This window comes from Notechis scutatus, chromosome 2, assembly GCF_049901735.1.
Source record: "Notechis scutatus isolate UNSWTSFEM ecotype Mainland chromosome 2, rNotScu1.2, whole genome shotgun sequence".
NCBI classification, from domain to species: domain Eukaryota; kingdom Metazoa; phylum Chordata; class Lepidosauria; order Squamata; family Elapidae; genus Notechis; species Notechis scutatus.
Window position 1 is genome coordinate 58,170,278 of NC_142010.1, and position 24,806 is coordinate 58,195,083.

The 24,806-nt window shown below is 33.4% G+C and overlaps 1 protein-coding gene across 11 annotated transcripts in view; it reads left to right on the forward strand.

The window, feature by feature from the left end:
• The window catches only part of IQSEC1 (IQ motif and Sec7 domain ArfGEF 1), a 364,618-nt gene that overhangs the window by 148,369 nt on the left and 191,443 nt on the right, over positions 1-24,806 (forward strand). For 4 of the 11 annotated variants that reach the window (XM_087954827.1, XM_087954829.1, XM_087954828.1 and 1 more), the window contains exon 3: positions 20,141-20,227. The exons of 5 other annotated variants lie outside the window; for them this stretch is intronic. In XM_087954827.1, the coding sequence (XP_087810953.1) occupies positions 20,141-20,227 (87 nt within the window). Of the gene's footprint in view, positions 1-11,849; positions 12,012-20,140; positions 20,228-24,806 lie in introns of those variants that run through there. 2 more of the 11 variants (XM_087954824.1, XM_087954826.1) reach the window with 1 other exon arrangement.

Sequence of the window (24,806 nt, forward strand, 5' to 3'; positions counted from 1 at the left end):
TATATCCAACAAAAACATTATTCCCAGATCATGAAAGATAATAGCTGGGCAGTGAAATGGGAAGTATATAAATGTAATAAATAAAGAGCTATATTATTCTGTAATGTTTAAGAAGGAGTCAGAAAAATTGGAACAAGTTAAGAAAACAGTAATGAAGATTATGAAGGATACAGACTCTAATTTCTTTGAAAGCAGGTTTTAAGGAATTGGAAAGATTTAGTTTTGAAAAAAGAAAATCACAGGGCACTGAACAAGATCTAAATCTGTTCCATAGTGTTGCATAATGTATTGCATAAATATTGGATTTAAAGGGTTGTAGCTGAATCTTAGAAAAAAAATCTTTGTATGCATAAGGGCAGGTTTATAGAATTCATCTGGTGACAGAATCACAAATCCTAAAGCAACAGGCCGAATTATAATGCTTGAAATAGTTGGAAGTATTCAAAAGTGTATCTCTTGAAATAGACAACTTTATTTCATATTGGGAACAAAACTTAAAACATGTGTTTTGTTTCACTAAGAATGCCAAAGTGATTGTGAGTTCAGAATATTTTACACATCCCAACAGGGACTAATAATATGTAGCAACAGGAACTAACAATATCCCGGCTGCTATTGGTTTAGATGGGATAGTTTGATGTATGTAATGCAGCGCTAAGAGGTGATATAGCATTTAAGTTCATGGCCAGACAGAAGACTGCTTTTAAAACCTGCATACCTGCCAGATATGTTACTGCTGTTTTCCATCCCTATAAAATGTCTTTATTAGAGTTTGTATGCCTCTCTGTAGATACTTCACCAAACAACTGTTTTTAACACTGCTGTGATGTAGGATTGATGATTTAGTGAGTTTGTAAAATTTTGTGTGCACTTGCAGTTTTTGATATTGAGTTTCAAAGGGTATTTTAAAATACATTCTATATTAGATTGGGCTGATTTGTTGAACTTCGATGTTTGTAAACATGTGTTTATTGTTGCAATGCTAATATTATTTATGGACTTCAAAAGCACCACCAGCTATTTATTGTTCCATCAGCAGCTATCTCATTCGATAATACAAATATCAGTTATGATAATACAGTTCCTTTTGCTGGGCTTGTACCTTGCAGATCCCCCCCCCCCAAAAAAAAGGAAAGGAAAATCAAATCTATTGGGGTTTTTTCCTGCCTATGTGGGGTGATAGTATCAATAAAAATTGACCAAGGAGATAATTTTTTTAAAGTAAAATCATTAAGATAATTTTTTATTAAGATAATTCTTTTCTATTCATAAATGTCATCTGTAAGGTGACTGTTATCCAGACATCTGATAAATATTCTAACTCACTTGGATCCATTGTGCTAGATTCTGACTGGACAGGACCTGTCAAGTTGACTGAGGCTCAAGTCTTACCCTATGTATAAACCCCTGACTCTTAATGAAATGGGTAGGTTCTTAGTTCTATAAAACCATCCACTTGTTTGTTAGTTTCATGTTCTTTTTAGTTAGTTAGGCCCAGGGATGGGGTCCAGGTAATGGTAATTTCATCCTGAGTGAGGGAATCTCCTATCAGCTTAAGATGGTGATGTGTCCTTCCTCAAAAATACGTTGGTGAACACAATAGCATTGGATAATATCCAGACAGTCTCCAAATTTTCCTTTTGGGAAGAAGGGAAATAATTGAAAAAGTGTTTTCATGGAAGCAGTATTGAGTATACTGTACTTGGCACAACCTGGATTGGAAGTGGAATAGCCATTTATCTTGGTTCTATCTCTGAACACCTTTTCATATAATTGGTCATTACATCCTTCTGGACAGACTACAAAGGTTGGGAATGGGGAACCCAGTATTGTAGGATTCTCTTTTTCCTATAATCAGTTGTAAGTAGTATGGTCCATGTGGGTGGAAGGAATAGAAATCAAGACCTTTGCTTGATATTATCTTGCAGGGTTGGCACTATATAAAGCCAGCTGTAAACCTCACACCTAGCCAACCAAGTGATGCAGGTTCCATCAAAGTTCTGCCAAACTGCTTGCCTATGAAGGGAAGGAGCAAACTTCTGTTCCACCTTAGCAAACAACAGTTGTATGATCACAATCCTGCTCTCTCTTCTGAGGTTTTGAAAACCTGGCTCTTCACAGAGGCATTGGGCCAAGACATTGTGTAAAACTTCCATTTGAGTTGACATTGTCTAACTGTAATGGCTTCCATTGCCAGTAAGGTTTTATTATTGTTTTATTTATTTTAAACTTTTATAAGACATTTAAAGTTATTGGAGAATGAAAAGCCATAGAAACTGAAATTGTAAATAAGTAAAAATAAAGGATATTTGCTAATTGAAAGGAATCTTGACTGGAGTAGCTTATCTCTTTGTCTTCCAATTCAATGTGCTGATTTTTACCTTTAAAGTTAATTTGTGGGACTGTCTCTGTCTAAGGGTATTTGCTTATCCCACCATATTGGGCAAAGTATGTATGCTCCAAGTCCCTCCCTTTAGATGTTGCAATCTTGTAGAACAGTGGTTCCCAACCTTTTTTTCGCTCCGCACCCCTAAAGAAATTTCACTCGAACCTCGCACCCCCTGAAAGTTAGACTTTAGGAACTACTGAACACGTTAAATATATGGTAGGATTGAATCTTTTCAGCTATGTATGTGACGGCCACTAAATAACAATACTTAACTCTAAAATGAAAACAAAGTTAATCCATTGCATAATTAATTAATTAATTAATTAATTAATTAATTAATTAATTAATATATAATATAAAATAATATAAAAATATAAAAATATACAATATAAAAATAAATATAAAAATAAAAATAATAAAAATAAAAATAAATAAAAATTACCTGGACTTTTCTCGCACCCCCTGGAATATCGTCTCGCACTTCCAGGGTGCGAGCACCCCAGGTTGAGAACCCCTGTTGTAGAACCTAGAAAGTTTGCCTTTTCTGTCATAGTCCCTGGCAGTCCTGTTGAACATCCTTCCCCTTGAGATTTATTTATTTTATTTTATTTATTTGATTTGCCAATTGTTTACAAGATAATAAGTATAAGCGTATACATAGTTGTGAATACATGAAATGGGTACATATAAGAAAAATAAAAGAATAAGAGAAACAATAGGACAGGGACGGTAGGCACGTTGGTGCGCTTATGCATGCCCCCTACAGACCTCTTAGGAAGGGGGTGAGGTCAATAGTAGACAGTCTAAGGTTAAAGTTTTTGGGGTTTGGGGAAGAGACTACAGAGTCGGGTAGAGTATTCCAGACGTTGACCACTCTGTTGCTGAAGTCGTATTTCCTGCAATCAAGTTTGGTGCGGTTTACTTTGAGTTTGTATCTATTGTGTGCTCTTGTGTTGTTATGGTTGAAGCTGAAGTATTCATTGACAGGTAGGACATTGCAATGTATGATTTTATATACCATGCTTAAGTCAGACCGAAGACGGCGTAATTCAAGGTTTTCTAGTTCTAGAATTTCAAGTCTGGTGGCATAAGGTATTCTATAACGAGTAGAAGAGTGGAGAACTCTCCTTGTGAAATATTTCTGGACTTTCTCAATTGTGCTAATATCAGATACGTAATGAGGGTTCCAGACTGATGAACTGTATTCGAGTATTGGTCTAGCAAATGTTTTGTATGCTCTGGTTAGTAGTGTGATATTACCAGAGAAAAAGCTACGTAGGATTAGGTTAACAACTCTTAATGCCTTTTTGGCTATGTAGTTGCAGTGGGCTCTAGCACTTAGATCATTAGAGGTGAGTATTCCAAGGTCCTTTACAGAGCTTGGGTCATCAACAAGTTCTTGACTATTCAGCTTGTATTTTATTTTCTGTTTTTTTTGCCAATATGTAAGACAGAGCATTTATTTGTTGAGATTTGAAGTTGCCATTTGTTTGACCATTCAGATACATAGTCGAGATCTTTTGAAGGGTAGCAGTATTGTCTGTGGTATTGAACAGCTTTACATCATCAGCGAAAAGAACGCAATTGCTCTTAATATGATCGCAGAGGTCATTTATGTAGAGTATGAAGAGAGTTGGTCCTAGAACACTGCCCTGGGGGACACCACTATTGACAGGTACTGGATTTGATAGGACGCTCCCGATTTTGACCATTTGTTGTCTGTTTGACAGGAATGCTTCTATCCAGTTATTCAGTTGTCCAGAGATACCATAGGATTTTATTTTTAGGAGTAGTTTGTCGTGTACCACTGAATCAAAGGCTTTACAGAAGTCTATGTAGATTGCGTCTATTGCTTTGCCCTGGTCGAGTTGTGTCGTCCATATGTTTTTGCAGTGTAAGAGTTGCAGATTACAGGATAGTTTTTTTCTGAAACCAAATTGTTTATTGGAGAGTAGGTTGTTTGTCTCTAAGTGGAGGATAATGGATTGGTTAATAATTGATTCCATGACTTTACAGGTGACGCAGCATAAGGAGATTGGCCTGTAATTTTCAACTAGGCTTGGGTCTCCCTTTTTGAAGATGGGGATGACTGTGGCTTGTGACCATAGGTTAGGCAAGGAGCTGGTTCTGAAAGATTTTTCAAAGATTATGCTTAGAGGTTTGGCTATGGCAGTGGATAGCTTTCTTAAGAAGTAGGCACATATTCCATCCGGTCCAATAGATAGAGATGGTTTTAGATTGCGTAGTGATTTTTCAACATTGTCTTTTGTGAAATCGATATGTATTAGATCATCGTTGTTATCTGTGGTACGGCTAGGAAATACTGGGCATGATCCATTGCTGTTTACAAATACTGAGCCGAAGAATGTGTTAAAGATGTTGGCTTTAATGGTGTCGTCGTTGCAGTCTTTACCATCAGGTCCTATCAAGGGAGGGATGGACCTTGAGTCTTTTAGTTTGTTGTTTACAAAATTGTAAAAAGCACGGGTGGAATTGGTGCTTAGAAGTTTTTCCTCTTGTTTAATGTGATAATTGGTGCATTCGGTCTTTATCTGGTGGCATAAATTTTTGTATCGGTTTTTGAAATTGGCAACGTGACCAGATTTGTTTTTCCGCCAGAGTGATCTCTTTTTGGATTGAAGTTTCCTTATTGATATGGGTAATCTGCTTTTTTGTTTTGTTTTGGGAGTTGTTGTTGGAACATATAGTTTGATGACTCTTTTGACTTCAAGTAAAAATATGTTGTAATGGTCTTCAACAGTATTGCATCCAGTGAATAGAGATTGCCAATCAAGGGATGAGAGATCGTTGTCTATAAGATCATAGTTGCCTTTTTTGAAGTTACAATTGGGGATTACATCATTGTGGTGATTTTTGTGTGGACGTATGTTGAGACAAAAGTCAATCATATTGTGGTCACTACTGGAAAAGGGTTCTTTAGTTTGTATTCCATAAATTAAATTCAAACTATTGCAGAAGGTGAGATCAAGGCAGTTGTTTAGTCTAGTGTTGTTGGTTACTAGTTGTTCCAGTCCCAGATTTGTAATAGCATTATAGAAGGTTGTGTGTATGATTTCAGTTGATCTGGTGAGCACCTCTCTTTTTAATCTTCTGGAAAGTAGCCCAGCTTTTGTCCAGGGGAGGGATAGGGTGAGATTGTATGTGGAAGTAAATGTGGAGGACTGCATTGGGTCTGTGGTACCAGATTGCTCTCTTTTTGGTTTATTGCTTACATTTGTTGTTTTACGTTTTACTGTGAACCACCCAGAGTTTGGTTGTAAGATGAGTGGCCAAATAAATATTTTAAATTGCAAAAGTATATTTTAAATTATTCCCTGCAGTCAAATTATTTGCAGTTTGAATTCTAGGTAGTTTTCTGCCTGAATTATCCACTACTCTACTTTTTTGCTGAACTCAAAACAAAACACGTTTTCCATGTTGTGAATACCTCTAGCAGCAACCTTTATCATAAAAGTTTCTTCTATAAGAATGTGGTAAAGATGCTCCAGTTTGCCTATGTCTCTTCCCTCATCATCAAAAGCAAGCAAGCAAGCAAGAAAAGCCTCATAGAGAGGATCAAATTAATCACGCAAAAATGTTAAATGTAAAACATAATGCAAAATATTATTACTCTTGGTGTATGCAAAATGACTTTTTAGCAATCTTCATGCTTGCATTACAAAAGAGCAAGAATGTGCAAAATTATATTTTTGAGAGCTGGATGAGAACATGCATTGATTACTAAATAGGCTTGGTAATGTGATTCAAACTTTGACCACTTTCTGGTGAACATGAATTTGGAAATGTTTAACCAAAGGCAAAACATATCTTCGTAAATTTACTCCATAACTAAAATAGTCAAATCTTTTTGAATTAAAGAAATTAATTTACAAATATATATAAAGAGTATTACAAGAGTGCTTACCTAATATCTTTCAAGCAGTTATGTCAAGTAACTTTAATTGTGGTTATTAACACTTCTGAAAATAATTACAAATCAAATAAAATTTAAAATGTACCTTAAATTAATAAAAATTGTTTACTAATTATTTATGTACTGGATTTATAAGTTGGTCCAGTCAACAAGTAATTCTAAGCCACATACCACCTTCATTCATTAAATGAAACATGAAAAAAATATAATAATATATTATTGCGTAATGCATAATAAAGCAACAATAAGCATCCAACAGAAAGAAAGAGAAAAATTTCACACTGGGAAAAATCACTTAACCAAAAAACGTTCTACATGAAACATCCAATCCTTTAGGCCCCAAAGACTTGCTGAAGCTAGACTTCATGTCTTTATGGAATCCCAGAAATGTAGGGAACAATCTAATCTGCCTAGGTTCCACTAGATGACAATCCCTAATCAATGGTGTCTAGAGCATGGCTCTCCTGCCTGACCTGCACTAAGACAGAACCTCCATAGTATCTCCTGCCCAAAGAAGTCAAGATATACAGTTGAGTTTCATTGGAATATTGATAATATTTCATTTATTGAATTCCAGTGAATGAATTTATCCAGTAGCTTCATGCAATATTAATCAGAAATGGGGAGATTTAAACCCTGGGGCACCTACATGAAAGGGATTATGATTCAGACCAATATATAATAACAACATTAATACTAACTGGGATCAAATCCAGAGAATGGAGAAGTGCATAATGCTGTGTCTCCAACTCCCAACCCATGGAGTTAGTGCAGAAGGTTACCATTGTTACTTGTATCAAAAGCTACTGAAAAATCAAGAGAGCAAAAGTGGATGCACTACCTCCATCACATTCAAGGTGCCATCCAGAAGTCAATTGTATGTGTTATCAATGCCATTTCCATCCCATCCAGAACTCAACTGAAGGGATCCAGATAATGTACCTCATCCAGGACTCTCAGAAGCTGCAAGGCTACCTGTAGGGAAAATTAAGACAGGGCAAAAGTTGCCCAAAACAGTCACAATTAGAGATGGCTTCTTGAAAAGATGAGGTACCACCATCACTTTCAAAGATGCATTTATCATAGCCCAGATTCAACCATATATTATCTTCCAGGCATCTTGGCTAGCTAGGAAAGATAAGAAACTAACACTGAGTGACTGAACTTTATAACCCTGAGAACCTGTTGAGGTTCTTGGAACAGGATCAAGCTCAGCCAAATAACATAGATCAGGATGCACTTTATTCAACTCCATAATAGAGTTGGATCCTAGAGAGTTGACTATCCTTGCCTGTTTGGACTGAGAATTCTTGGCTCTCTCTTTTGTTGATGTGAAGTAAAACAATAAGCAATGGAGAACAGTTAGTCAAATAAATCTGGCTTAAAAATGTAGAAGATTCTGAATGTTTGGTAATTTGGATGGAGATTGAGGTTCATATCCATCCTTAAATTATGAAATCTCATTGGCTGACAGCTTAATTCATCCTTTCCTTTTCCTTGTGGGAAAAATGAACAATAGAGTACCATGTGCATTGTTTTTAGCTTCTGAAATTAGATAAGATAGACATGTAATCAAAAATGCTTCAAATATATGAGGGACTGCTTTCTTGCCATTAATAGACCTTCACTATATGAAAATTGGTATATATTACATGTCTTTTTATCTCTCTTTCAAATCAAACATTGCCTTCCTGTAGGATTATGCAATAGAAAGATTTGGTCCAATGAGCAAATAACATGAGGAATAAAGAGGTACAGGGCATTCACAAAGCATGAAGGGAAAATCTATTTTCAGTAGATCTGAATAATTTCTGAGAAGTTGTGAAAGGGCTGCTATGTTGAGGGATAAATGTAACCTTAAAATGGCAGAAGACTAATAATGTAGGAGGGCGGGTAGAAAGGAAAATCCCAAGTAACGGTATACATTTTATACAAAATAAGAAGACAAGACTACACAAAGCCTAGAAAAAGCATAAGCAGTAAGAGATTTTAATTGAATTGAACATCTTCATAATAATTCTTCGCAAAATATTTTAACGGGAAACTATTTTAACTGTCTTAATTTGCTCTTTCAATTCATTCTCACAGTACAATCAATTAGTTTTATAAAAGAGCTTGCCACTGCCACAATATTATTTTTTTAAATAGATTCCTAAGTGGGGTTTACATTATATCATTTAATGAAATTAAATTTTCTTACCAACTGAGTTAGATAATAATGATAATGCAGTACTATATTTTAAGGCCATGCCCATACCTGGGCATAGGCAGCATGAATAACAAGACATTCTGTCTCTAGAAAATTAATATTTAGGATAGTGAGAGATTAAAAGTTAATCATTTTAGTTTCTTACTATAATAGTCCAAGAATGTGGACCAGTTTTTCACATCAGAGGGTGAACCCTCATAATCATTTTCTTTAAACTTCTGTCTGCTTCTGCCAAATGCAAACCTTTATGTAAAAAGAAGTCTAAAGGACATTATATAAGTTGCAATTGTATGTATTGAGTAAAAGTAAAATCAAAACTGCACACAAAATCACAAAATGACAGCCCATTATTGAAAGATGTGTTCTGTCATCTTCGAGATGAACCTATGTATACAGTTAAACATGCCAACTAATACAATTACAGAGAGCTTACTATTGGCATAGCACTATTATGATTATTGTATCAACATAATTACCAAAACAAAGGATGCATACACCAAATTAATAATCTACAACTGTAATAATAACGATAACGAAAAAAGAAAAAATGGGCCTAGGAAAAAGGCTTCTTTTTTGCTCTTCATTAAATTCAAATGCTGACAAAACAACACACATTAGCAGTCGTCCATGAGGTGTAAATTTCTCTTTCCTGTGTTGTACACTAATTATTTTAGTCATCCCTTATAAATCCCAAATTTATAACTTTTCGATGATTTTAATATTGGGGATAAAGCCAAGAACATATACATCCTAAACACATTGATTGATCCAGAAACATATTGCCAATATTATATATCAAAAAAATTCAATAAGAAATTATTTAGTTGAATTAAATAAAAAAGCACTCTGTAATAAATCTGATGCATTTTTAATTCAGTGAAAGTTCTAAACACAACTTCCAAACTTACTTGAAGCCAGACATGGTTCATTATTTTAACCTGGGATTTTCCTGTCAGGTAAACTTTTCATGAGTAAAAAGGTCAGATGTATATCTGCAATTTATGTCAGTGTGTGTGCATATACATACAGTACATATAGAGAGACATAAAAATATTTATGCACCCATATTGGCCACAGAGATATGTGTACATGTGGTGGATTAAACATTGGAAAGTCTCTCAAAACATAACTCTTCACTGAAGGTAAGGTCACTTTAATCATACGAATCATACTACAAATATTGAAAAGAATTCTAAATCTCTGTCTAGATTTTCAATTTTTCTCACAAAGAGAAACGAGTTCAAATTGACTAAATACCTATGGAGATTCTCAGTCATCCAGTACAGAACTGAAGAAACTTCTTAGATGAAAAGTGAAATGTCTTCAAGGCAAAAAAAGTCCAATTGCTTTTTGAAAAAAGAACCTCTGGGACATTTTAAATTGACTAGTTCAAAGAATTCTTATCTCAAAATATACAAAGGAATCAGAACATAACCTAAAACTCCCATCCTTAATATTTATTAAAATAGTTGGTATCAGCCTGATTTATTTCAGTTCACATATTCCCAAATTGAGGAAATGAAATTCTATTTGGAATAGAAATTTTTGCTATCTGCATGTCATCTCCATATGCTAGATTCTGATATTCTGTCCTGTACTATAAAAATCTACTACCATATTTTCAAAATTTCTAAAGAGATATTAAAAACAAATTTTAAACAAAGTGAAAAGATAGTATCCTTCAAAATAAATTAAACAAGAAATAGACAGTGTAAAACAACGATGTCAAACTCATGACATCACGTTGTCACGTGATGTAGTATTGTGAATTTTCTCCCCTTCGCTAAACCGGGGGTGGGCGTGGCCAGCATGTGACGCATCCAGCCCACAGGCCGCAAGTTTGACAACCCTGATGTAAAATAAACTGATTGCAGGCAGCAGATAAAAATGCTGGGTAAGCAACACTAGGTCTCTGATTATTTCCTCAGTTAAAGAGGACACTGTAGAGTGTGTTACATGTGGCCTGTCTGTTTCCACCCACCTCTGAAGTGGAAGATCATTTCTCCCAAACTCAATCCAATTCAACTGCTTCTACAGGTTCAGATAAAATTGTCACTACCCAAATTGTCATCCATAACTAATTTCAGACTGGAATTGATTACAAGATTTTCAGTATTAGTGGTATTTAAGCATCATTTTAGAAAACAGCAAGAATGTCTTTGAAAGACTTTTTACTAGCTAAAATATTTCCTACCTGTTGGTTAGCCTTGAACTTGTTACTTATCCATATATATGAGCTGTCCATTTAATTATTTTCACTTGGTAATAAAAGCAGATGGTCACCATGAGTGATTAATCAGGTGAGACAGATTGGCTATTAATTTGAAAAAATGCTGAATCATTCTAAGATTGAGATGTGAGTATACCTTTGTCTCTGGATAGTGAGACAATTATTGGATATGAATAATTTCTCAGATGTCTGACTAGTCCTGTTGTTGTAAATAAGATGCAATTTAAAGATGTTTACTGAAAAAAGCCACAAATCAGCCTTGCTGTTTTTTGTTCCAAAAGAGTTGATAATGTAATACAGTACAGTATTAATATAATACAAAAGTGAGGTTGGTGATCTATATTCTGTTTCTACTGTGGAGTGCTACACTGACATTTTTGTTTAAATGTATATTTGGAATTTTCTGATATTTAATATATTTTTACAATTATTGTAAAAATCATTAAGGGATAGCCTGACTTTCCATAATTAAGCATGTATACAAATACACCTTCCTAAAATGCCTACATCATAAATATGTTGTAGTGATCCAAAATTATGAGGTGGTAGTGTTGCTGAAATCAAATAAATTACTTTCTGTTTTATATATGATGTTATGTAAAATTAATCTTTTTACTCAAATCACTAATATTCATGATCTGTACCTATTTTTATTTATTTGTTTCCATTTTATCTGTTTATATGATCATATTTCACTATATATTGACTTTGCAGTAGAATTTGGCTCCACAGATGCTGCTGTTACCATGGAGATAAAAGGACCAATGGCCTTTTTCTAGCTTGGACTGTACTATGCTGTTCATAAAAAGACGGTGAATTCTAAAACTGTATCACTAGCTTGCTTTAAAAAGATGAAACTGAATGTCATAATAGAGTTCAATTAGGAATCTATTGCTAATCTAAATATAAACATAGGATATTGCACCAGACAGAAAGTATAAAGACAAATCATTGTGAATCCTGAGCTTCTGGTTTATACATCTGCTAATCCTCCTCTTTAAAAAAAAAAAACCTTTTGCTTTGCAAAATATAACCCCTTAGAGTGTTTGGGTTCATCTGATGCAGTATTTGATGCTGGTTACATCACAGGCTTCTTAATCTGTGGTGTTCCTCTGTGGCCGAGAGTTGAATGAGCATGTGAAAGCTGAGAACGTGAATTCTGATTCTTGGAAAAGAGGCACTTAGAGACCTATACAAAGCTGAAGAATTTTTAGGAAAAAACGAGGATGGCTTGCAGAAGGTGTCATTTGTAAGTATTCTCTTCCTTTGTTAAAACTCAAAAGAATTAATATTTGCTGAAGGGGACAAAGAATCTACATTACTCAAGGTGATAATAGGAATAACAATTAATTCACTGTTCAGCAGCTTTCTTTTCAAGAACCATTTTATGGGTGTTTCCTCTGAGTACTTTACTGATGTGCATTTTAGAAATCTAGTTCGAAGACTTCGAAGCTTTGAAAGTAGAAATAATTAAGCATGGTGAAAAAGGAAAGAGGATTTGTTAGTGATTATATCAAATCCCATAATTTTAAAAAATGAAATTGAAAAATTCTGTTATAAGGATTTTTTTATTAATATTGCATCGTTCAGTTATTATGAAATTCTTTTGTTAAGGCATAGTTAGGATATGGGTTTTGATTATTTCTGGACACTATTTGATATTGTTTGTGGCACAGCAATATATAACTGCTACACATTTTGTCATGGTGTTTATGTATTTTGTGTTTCAATATGAGCATTGCAGGAATACGGTGGTCAGAGTAAGGTGTTTGGTTGGTTTTTCATGTGCCAGTAATAAATGTAAGGTTTATTCAGAGTTGGTTTATATTGGACTGCAATTTTTTAAAAGACTCTAATGGATTTAATACTTGCATGCATTATTACAAGCAATTAAATTAGTGTGTCATATATTTTTAATAAAAATGAAAGCAAACATATGTTGAATGTATGATAGTATATTTCACTGTAACTTGATAATTCCACCATTTTGTTTGAAACATGCAAGTCAAGAAGTTTACAACTCTAAACTCATTATTTTTTATATTGATATTTATTCTATATATGCTACATTTTCCTCTGCATTGATGTCAGTGCAGTCCAAGAATGGGGTTAGTGTTCAGATCTATTATTATAACATGCATGTCTGCATAATTTTATCTTCTAATGCAAAGGGAAAATGCTCATCCCACAGGCAGATGTCTTGAAATTAACCAGTGGCTCTGCAGCATGGTTTTGCTATAATTCAGCTTCATTGAAGCTTAATTGGCATCTCAGCTGAAGTTAAATTTAAACCAATATAAATTCAATTTTAAGAGCAATTGATTTCAAGGTTTTCTAATCATAGATAGTTTTTCATTACTCAGACGAAAAAGAAGGTCAAACCCTGGTTTCAGTGTGACTAAATTGGCTTTAATCCTAGAACTTTAGCTCCACTGACTTGTGAATCAAGCTTTTAGGCTGCAGCTCATTTCATTTACCTTTAATGGGGTTGTTCTGCTGGATATGATTTTTAGCGTTGAACTCGTTATTCCATGGTAATGGATATAATGAAAATTGTACCCTTAGGATGAAAGTATGATGGTGTCTTTAAATTTACTCTTATCTGAATGAACATAGACATTTATGTCAGGTTTACTTTGCCCAGAATCAGAGATGACCTTAGTTAACATATATTAGTTACTTATTTTGCCTTATGCTAAACTGTCATATAAAAAGAAAAGAATATCTACCTAGATTCCAGTTGCATATATTTTGTAAGATTAACTATGCTTAGCTTGATTTTTATTGGAGTCAGAACCTATTCAATTTCAACTGTACATGCATTTGCTACTGTGTTATTTGTACAACTTGGTATTCAAATACAAAACTATTATTCTAATTGTTTTCATAAATATGTAATCAAGATTGTAACAGTTTAAGATGACATGGGAGATAGGAGTTGTAATAGTTTTCTGAATTTGTTTAATTCATGTGTTACTTACCTACTATGTTGTAGTAGAATGCTAGTGGATATCTTTAAGCTTTTTATAATTAGAGGTCACTTCTTAATTTTTATGAATAATTTAAATGCATCTTCCCACCTGTAAAAAGGACAGGACCATATTTTTCAAACAAGAGAAATCTTAATTTCATTTCATCTGAAGTGTTATCTTTTGGTTTGTTTGACTGAAATATTATTCATTTCATCAAATGATTAATTCATATTGTGAGCTGTTAATGTTGAATTTATTGAATGTGGCAGATTACTTGGGTAATAAATACATACATATGAAAAAATATTTCTAATGTCAAAATATTTTTCATTTGAATGGATAGATGCTATTTTCTCTACAAAAATATTCTATAGAACATAGTACGTAGTAATTAATAACCATACATATATTAAATAAGAATTACACAGACTGTATTTTGATATTTGAAATAATGCCTGTTAAAATTTTACTGTGTAGATATGCTTTAATATATGCATATAATTTACATAGATAATGTCAGAGAAAATTTATTTTCAGCTTGGTACAAGAAATAAGAACAAAGTTCTGGATTTAGCTAGTCCCCTTTCCAATTGAATGGAGCATGTTATATACAATTGTACTGGATAATAACTTTGCTTTCAGATGAATGTTTTCACTTTCTTTTTTCTTTTTTTTCCTTTGAGAACCAGTAATTACAATGTATTGCTGTACTGAGAAAACAAATTTGCAATCTTTGATGTCTTTTTTTCTATTGGTGATATATTTTCTAAACAGTAAAATAAGAATTAGTAATTGTATTCTTAATTATTTGAAAGGTGTTTAAATGCAGTTTTCACAATAATTCTGCTCAGTTTAAAATATGTTATGAATGCTGTTTCTTTTCCTTACTTTTCTTGTGTATTTTTTATCTCTTTATTTATTTGAACATGATTTTAGATAGAAAAATATTTAAACAACTACTGGTTGTTAATATCACATTTAGTTATTATATATGATTTAAATCTTCTACATATAAGCAAAGAACAAATTTAATTTCAATTGAAATAGGTTAAGTATTTTCTATAACTTGTATATTATGCTGTTGCTTCTTGCTACAAAAAATGGTTAGTTTGAAATAACAGAAAGTGTATGCTTGCAGGAAAATATAACAAGAAACCCAGTTTCTGTTGCTGTGATTAATTTCCAGGTACAGCATCTAAAAGGTTTTAAATCTACAATCATGAATTTCATGTCTGTTCAGGATGCTCTCATTTTGCCTCTGGTTATGATCTATTTAAAACTGGCAGATAAAAATAACCATTGTAAATATATCTCATAAAAATAGTCTAATAAGGTGATGTTAAAAGTTCATGCCTATTTTATAACTGTTGGTAACAACAACAGCAAAAGTAATAGATTCTATTTAAATCCCCATGAATAGATATTTTTCCTTTGAGATATTTACATTTCTTCAAGAAAAGATGATAAAGATTTCACATTTAGAAATCTAAGGGGTGCGCTATATAGTAATGATTCATAAAGCAAACTGGTAATTCTGAATTAAAGATTTCTGACACAGAATTTTTATATCTAATAGCAATACAACTGAGATATTTGAATTGTTTCTAATAGGGCATGTAAGCCAAAACAAGTACATACAGTTTGTGCAAACACATTATTATGTATTGTATGTTTTATAATCTTGATGCAATAAAATCAAGACATACAATTCATTTTTATCCATATCTTTATGTGTTCAAATGGCGCTGTCTTTGAACAACTTAGAAAGCTATGGTAGCCCCTTTTTACAGAACAGTTATTTGTACAGTCATTGTATGGAGGGTGGGATATAGACAATTTAGCATCTGTTGGATCTTATATGGGCCAGATTTAATAAACAGATAACATACATAAGCATTGTCAGGTCAGATAACTATGTGTGTTTGAACAAGGCCAACAGAATTGTCCTTTTCTGTTCTCCAACTGTGATAATAGCTGAAACCACTTTATTGTAAAAACTCACATTAATTTGTAGGTCTATTTTGCAAATTTGCAATGAGACACTGCATAAATACCACTTCATAGCCATAGTGTGAAAAATTCTGGTAGAAATTATTTTAGGATACATACATTTTGCCTCCTCTTACTTTCATCTATACACAGGTGAAAAATTCCATGGCATGTATCCTTCATTTTCAAGATGAAACTACAATATGTTGAATAACCAGATGCTTGAATTCCAGATGCTAGTGATAATACGTGGCTAATGTGTTCTACTTAACTTATTCAAGAAGCGCTATCTAGATGTTAATAAAATTTAGGGCTGACATTTTCCCTTTTTTTAATAACTCAAGAAGAAGTAGGAGATTGCACGCAAAAATGTAGGCTGCTTGATATATTGTCTATACCACTTTATGTCAAATTGGGTGTGCTGTTGTATATTATCTCAATTTACTGTGGCTTGAATTTGGGATAGATATGAATATAACTTTTTTCTATTCTTAATAAACTATTGTGTAAATTTAGTTTCTGTTGTCTATCCTTGTAGTCGTTTTCATAATATTAATTTTGTGAGCATTATCAATTTCAAACAATAGAATCTTCAAATGATTAAGCCAGGACTATTATGGGGATGACTGGGAATTTGATTTGTGTCTTATGTATATGATTTGTATTTTGATTTAGAGTAATAAAGGCAATTTATGAAAGCATATCAGGTTTTAACCATTCTGCCTATATACATTGTAAGAGAAGAGTTCTCTTGGTTCTCCTGCTTTGAGTTGGTCTGTTTGGTTCAACCACATCAGACTTAATTATATTTATAGGAAACCAGATAACAGGACTCTGAAATTAGCTTCAGATCCTTATTAATGTTTATCAGAGGCAAGATATGTTTTAGCTTAGCCTTAACTTGCAGTGAGCATGTGATTGTGCAGACATTTTGGTTCCTGAGTCTTGACTGAAACATAAGCTTGATGGAACCACACAGGTTCTCTTAAACTGTGGTGTAGTGCTCTGATGTTTTTACCTAAGGGGAAAAATATGATCATGCTTCTATCGAAATATAAAGCAAAATCAGTGCTTTGTTTCAAATATTTGTATTTAGGAAACTGCCCCATAATGTCTCATCATATCAGTTACAGGTGTATGAGTTATTACAGAAAGGATTGCAACCGTAATATATAAATTTATCTGCAGAAATTATCTTGTGTTACTGATATATGATATAAGAATGTAAAACAATGTTATTAATTTAAGTGCCAATTATGTCAACTTTCAGGATAGCTTTGGTGCATTTTAAATGAAAATTTTGAATCATTTAAAAGAATAACAGAGTTGGAGGGGACTTTGGAGGTCTTCTAGTCTAATTCCCAGCTCAAATTATGCACACGTAAATAAAAAATGTAAACTAGAAACCAGAATTATGTTAAACTTTTCCTTATAACTAATTCCTTTTCATTAAAAGCTGAATTCAGAAGAATGGCTAAATGCAAAAATAAAGCATTCACACACACACACACACACACACACACACACGTATGTGTATGTATGTGTGTGTGTGTGTGTATATGTATATGTATATGTATATGTGTGTATAGATAGATAGATAGATAGATAGATAGATAGATAGATAGATAGATAGATAGATAGATAGATGGATGGTATTCAGCTTTGTTTGGGTATTTTCCCACGCGTGGGAAAATACCCAAACAAAGCTGAATACCATACATGTACTTACCCGCGAAAACTTAAGAATATATATATATACGTATACGTATACGTATACGTATACGTATACGTATATGTATATGTATGTATGTATGTATGTATGCATGCATGCATGCATGCATGCATGCATTGGTGCTGCTTTTTTATGAACAAATTGTAAATATACTTTAGTGTTATGAAACTTAGTTCTAGGAAATTATTTTATGATTTAATTGGTAAGATTATTAATATATATTTCAATAATTTATTATTTCAAATGGTAGAAATATTTATAAAGTAAATCTATGAGATAAATATGATAAAATAAGAACCATTAAAATGGATAGGTTTTTTTAGAAAACCTTTTTTTAAAACAGCCGGATATTTCAGTGTAAGTGTAAAGGAATGATCTAAGTATTTTCCAAAAGTCTTTGTGTCAAGTTTCACATCAGTAACATTTCGTTTTGTCTTCATGTGAAGACAGGAAATGAGAATGTAAGGTGAATCTCAGGAGATCATAGTGAATCTGAAAATAATAAGGCAGCTGATAGTCTATGACAGGAAATAAATACTGATTGTATGTGAAATGTGAAATTCTTTTAATGATAACTCCTTTCTAGATATTATACTAGTAAATTTTGACCAAAATTTCTATTTTGTTTATATTCTCTCAGTTTTATTGCCCTTTGTATCACTGTAGGTACTTCAGAATGAAACATGTTTAAAATAATTGTAGGAATAAGCAGGCATTTGTTGGGAATTAAGTCTCAAATTATTGTTAAAATAAGCATTTTGAGCATTTTTTTAAAAAAATGAAATATTTTAAAACAAATCATTGATAAAGCATCCGGTTAAACCATGGGTTTTTCTATTGTTGTCTTAAGAGGGACATTGAGAAGTAGAATGCATTCAGATGAAAGATACTGGATGATAAGGGTTTTGGAAACCTAACCTGAGGTTAAAGCTTGTTAAAAGCATGTTTCCTTGCAAAAGAACAAAAAACTGAACAAAGTGGTCTACAAATGCCACGTGATAGAATGGGTGGATTTGGTCTGTTACAACCGAGAACACGACAACTAGTTTAAATTAAAAGAAAAATAACCTTGCTGAATAGTTGAAGGAATTTCCTCATGATACTCTCAAATGGTAGAACAATCTATCTGAAATACGATAGCACCCTCTTGCTTATGTTTTTCAAATGTGGGCTAAACCACCACCTTTCAGGGATGGTCTGAAATGATTTAATGGAATTTTGCAAGGGGCAAGTTTTGGATTGAAATGTTCTAAAAGACCACTTCCAACTGGGATACTCTGTAAGGGTATGTTTGCATATATGAGTATGTAGAATAAAAATTATTCTATGTCTAACTATGTTGCAAAATATTTTTTTTCTTAATATCACAAATTTATTTGAAGCTTTGGCATGCACAGGGAGTTTCTCTATCTAACCTCCTGTAAACTCTCTTCCCCAATTAATATCCTCACCAAACTGAGTATTTTCAAAGGGGGGATGGTGGGAGGAGATGGCTTGTCTCTTTTGATGGCATGATATCTGGATTCAAACCTTTTGTATTTTCTTTTCCTCCCATAAGATATTTATATTGTTCCTAAATAGTAATACCTAAGAATTCGATTTTTCTTTTGGATTTCATGTTTTTGCTCACTTTATGTCCTGTTGCTAAACATAAAAGCATTAAATATGTTTAAATGTAACTAGTTGTTTTTCAACTTTATGAATGTTGAATAGTTTTTACCTTGCTATGATGCACATATGTAACTTTGGATGGAAAAAAAATCAGAGCAGCCTGACTTTTGTATTAAAAAGATTAGCTTGATATAATTCCCCTTGCTGCAGACATAACATATTCCTGCTTAATTCCTCTTTTTGATCTCATAAGAGGATGACCTCAAAGGACTTGCTCTTCAATATATTTTATTTTGAAGCGTCTAGGGAAAAGTCTGCAAGCAAAACAACAGGAGAGAACAAAATAAAATGTGATTATATGTAGTATTTTAATCTTGTCATAAATAGTTTCAGGTTTTTAATGAATTGCATTTATTGGACACAACTTCATTTGTTTCCAAATGCTGGAGTAATTTTCTTATATTTTATAAACTGATTTAATTGTAACTTTGTATTGGAAATAATTTATTTTTTTCTGGTTAAAGGCTTATTGAAAATGATTACAATATTCTTATATACTAGAAAACAGGATATTGCATAATCACATATAGTTTATTTTGTTTCACAAGCATTTAAAATATGTAATTATTCAATATCCCATTAAATTTCTTAGGGTCTGAACACGATGGAATTCTAAAGCTATCAGATGAACTGGTGCAGAGTATTCCGAACACACACACACACACACACACACACACACACACACACACACACACACACACACACATATATATATTGCTACTTTTCCATTTTTCTTTGCTACTATTATTCCACTTAAGCTAGCAAAGAGAGCCATTAATCTTAACACGCATTGAGACTTTTCAAAGTTTCATTGCAGTCATTCTCATTTTTGATACAGATAGTGTTATGCTTGTCGGAATTGGAATTGGAATTAAGGATTTAGTTTATTTTTACTTTTCATCAAATGAAAACTGAGTGAAACAACTCAGATGTAATCAGCAGCACCTGCCTCTCCATTAGAAAGCCCCTTACTAAACACTCAGTGTGTTGACTTTGTTTTTCCTTGTGTCGTAGGTCTATAAATACTCTGCACCAGTTTTGCTGTCCAGCTCCATTGTACCATACTCTGCTAACTCTCCCTGCCTTACACTCAGAGTACAGGTAAGAGTAGTGATGGGCCACCCACTTCTTCCTTTTATAGAGAGATCTGGCCATACATTTGTTTATGCTATGAAAATCATAACCCATTCAATTCATTTTTCAAAAGAATGTAAATAGATTTCCACAGTGAAGATTTTTGTAGAATTTCCAGAGAAAATTTACATAAAATCACAAAATAAATAAAAGACATATAGGCATACATAAATAAATACATAAAGACATAAGGTTAAAAATATATGTTGTTCATATGCACTTTTTTTAGTATGGAAAGTATTCAAGATAGCTTTAAAATTATTCATGAAGAGTACACATGAAGTGGACAGCTAGTTTCATTTTTTAATCAATAAAAGTCAGAGTGGCAATTTGTCATTTCATGGCTAAATATGTATATTAAATATTAATAATGTGTTGAAAAATCATGGTACTTTCATTCTCTAGGAAAGAATCTGCAGTAAACCCTAAATCTATAAATGTCAAAACATTATTTGTTGATGTATGTCTATATAATTCATTAATTCCTTATTTATTTTCCATGTTTTCAACATTTTTCTGTTTCTTTTTGTGGGTAGGTTTTTTCCCCCCTTATAAATATACAGTAAGCAATTTGGAAAGAGTGAACATGTCTGGTTTTGAGCTTGTTTTACCATTCGTGAAGACTACAAAAAGAGAAGATCATCACAGAGTTAGCAACTAAGAGTTTATGAATTATAGAGTCATTCATTATTCAGTGGATCACAGATTGCAACAAACTGCAGCAAATTATGGTTCTGTATTATGGAAATAATATATTTGTTTGAAGTACATTTTAAAAAGCCCACTAAGGAACTTCTGCTTTGCTACTTTTGTTTAATTAGTGTTCATTTGGGTCTGAATGACCTGTTAGGGTGTGTTCTAATGATCTCATGGTCCCTTTATAAAGCATATTTCCTAATGAAATTAGGATTAATTGTTTTATTATCTAACATATAAAAATACAACATAGTGGTTAGTAACACACTTTCTATGTTTTTAATAAGACTGCTATCTTCTTATATTAAATGATATTGCTGATTGGAGAAGAAATCTTCGCAGAATGAATGTACTTGCAATTCTAAACATATATTATACAAATAGATTTTAAAAAGAATCATAACAAACCTATAAATTACCCTGGACTTGAATTTCCCTTAGAACTTCCTCTTAGATCTGTACAATACTTTTGGATATAAGGTTAAAGAACTGTTTTGGAGCTTATGGAATAATCCATGTAGCATCTGTCTGTAACTTCTTAAATCAAAGCCTTATTTTCCCAGGATTGTGTGGAAGCTGTGGAAGGCAGTTGGACAGGCTTAAGGAGCTGCAGTCAGGGGCTACATTTAAAGATTTATGAACTCCAAAGCTTCTTTCTGCCTTTGAATCTGAAGCACTTCATTGAATCATTCAATCTTGTAACTGTAAAGCTGAAAGTGAGAAACCACAAAGACCATCTAGTGCAGGGGTGTCAAATTCAAGGCCCAGGGCCCAGATCTGGCTTAGATCTGGCCCACAAGGCCACCCTGGGAACAGTGATGGGCCGTGGTGCCTCTACCAGCGAAAACAGAGCTCGGGAGCGCCGCATGGGGCTGTCCTGAGCTCTGTTTTCACTGGCAGAAGGTTGCAGGAGGCTGTTGTAGCCGAATATGGAGCTCGCAAGGGCCACAGATGGCCTTCCTGAGCTTAATTTTTACTGGCAGAGGGTTGAAGGAGTCCGTCGCAGCTGAAAATGGAGTTCAGGAGCCCATTTTCCCTGGCAGAGCACTCGGGCCACCACAGGCACTCCTGACATGAGTAACATCAAGCTGGCCATGCCCCCAGCACCCCCGAGATCAAACACAGACACTGATGCAGCCCTCAATGAAATTGAGTTTGACACCCCTGATCTAGTGTATCTCTCTCTCTCTCTCTCTCTCTCTCTCTCTCTCTCTCTCTCTCTCTCTCTCATATACTGTAGAAGAAAAACAATAAAACAATTCTTGAGAGATGGCTGTTCACATTCTTCTTACATATCTCCAGAGATGAAGAAATTTTAACTGCTATGTTATATGTTCAATTTTACTACTTACTATATCTTATATCAGGAAGGTTTTCCTTAAATTTGAATGAAATCTAATTATTATGCCCATTATTTCTGGTCCTAGTTCTGTGACAAGAGAATGTAGCTTTCAATGACACCCTTTCATGTATCTTAATACTGATATTTATCATCTTCTCAATCATTTTAGGTCCAGATTAAACACTCCTGAAATCCCTTTTTTGCACTATTAATTGCATGTATTTGGGATATATGAATAACATCCCATGATACTCGTGTCTGTTGTCACAGAGCATCAGTGTTAATTACTGTTATGAATAATTAAATGAACTAATTCCATATGAGATTCACTAGGTAGACCTAAATTTGTTTGTTCAGAAGAAAGGAAAGAGAGTAAAAGCGCAGAGAAGAGAGAAGAAGAAAAAAGAAAGATAGAAAAAAGAATGACTTTGATTATTATTTTTTTGGTGTATGTGTGTGTATACACACAGAGAGAGAGAGAGAGAGAGAGAGAGAGAGAGAGAATTCTTACTATCAGGTTAACAGTTCTCTGTATTATTTCCTACATAATGTAGGATTTAGATAAAGATGTTTTGGAATCATTAATGCTTTTTATGCAGCTTCATCTCATAGTTTTGACAATTTATGGACTACCTTAAGTGAAAGAAAAGCATCTTTTTAATAAGGAACTATCTTTTGGTGGTTTCCTTCAGCCTATTATTTTTCTGTCTGATTTTATTCACATCTCTAAAGTAGAATCTAATTCTGGGTTTTGTTTTAATAAAATATATGAAATATTGTATATAGCATTTATTAAATTAGCCATCCTGACATATAGAGTTACTCAGTTCTGTTTGGAACTAGAGTAAGTCAAATGTTTTGATTAACTTCAGTCGCCCTTTTCAGGCTTGCAAACATTTTTAATGTCACCTAAAAGGCCAAGTTGCTGCACTCTTTCATCAAGCCAATTCCTGTTTAAATTTTGCTTCTGTATATGACTAAAACTAAAGAAACATAGTCACTAATATCCGTGAGCATCAGACCAATAAAATTCTCAAAAATATTGTCTTGTTTGAACTATTTTTTTCTTTTGTATGTGTAGATTTATTTAACTTTTCTAGGAAGACATTTATCTGACATCTTCCTTTGTAACCATGTTGATTAATTTTCACATACATTATTTGCCTAATGGTTCAATTTTTTTGTTTCCATTCTTCAACATATGTTGTCTAAAAACCGTAATCTCAAAATCTTGAAACTGGAGACTGTCTTTCTTCTTTTTCCCTCCCCCAGCAGCACCTGTGAAAACAAAACTATATTGCAAAGGACGTTATAGTGCCAAAGAAATACCACCATTTTCTTGTACTACCGTTCTGCATAAAATTTGTTCAACACCTCTATGAGGTAAAAAAAATATTATTCTGAGAATATTTTTCTTTTAAAATGTTTGCTGTTGTTTATGTTGCCCTAACTATATGATGGTTTCCGAAGCATCAAAAAAAGTGTTTGTCAATTGCACAGATTATTCTGATGGCAAAGAAGCCTAATTTGTTTAAAATTTAGTTTCTTATATAGCACTAGTAAGCAGAAATTGGCATTGTAGAGTCATGATAGATGACTAGCAGAATGCTACAGCTCTAAACATCTATATTGATTGCTTCAATAACTTGATAAGGCATAGTTTCATTGTAAAAGTATTAAGATTATTACTTTTTTATATATATTCTACAACCACAAAACCTGGATAAGATGTAATATTTTATTAAAATCCAGTAACTGCATTGTTTTTGCCTTATTACTTTACTTTCTCATGGAGAATCAGTATTGATTCTTATTGCCTTATTACTTTACTTTCTCATGGAGAATCAGTATTGATTCTTATTGCCTTATTACTTTACTTTCTCATGGAGAATCAGTAGACCGCAGAAAGAGAAAAATAATGATAAGAATAGAACTCCGAGAATCCTAAATATAATGAGGTAACCTATGATCCATTGGGTCATTCTTTCAGAGATATTTTCTAACTAAATAGAGAAGCATAATGACTTCGGGCAGGTAGAAAAACAGTGGGAGGCAAGTGACTTCTGATGTCCTACTAGGTTCCCCGTTGACTTTCATTGTACAAAGCTAGCAGGGAGCAGTAAAAATGATGATTGTGTGATCCAATCTAACCAATCAGTGCAGCAGCATAATAGCAGTGAAGTGACCACAACTTTTCAAAATTTTAATCTCATAGAGATCACGGGTCTCAGGTTTTAGATCTGTAAGTTAGACCACTTGAGATGTAATGATGCAAAAATTGTTGACTTATGATGCACCATTTCTCCCAACTGAAGGTTACAAGAGCTGTGATGGTGCAGTGGTTAAGAATGCAGTATTGTAGGCTAACTCACTGCTCACTGCCAGCAGTTCGATCCTCACCAGCTCAAGGTGGATTCAGCCTTCCATCCTTCCGAGGTTGATAAAATGAGGACCCAGATTGTTGGGGGCAAGAGGCTGACTCTGTAAACTGCTTAGAGAGGGCTGTAA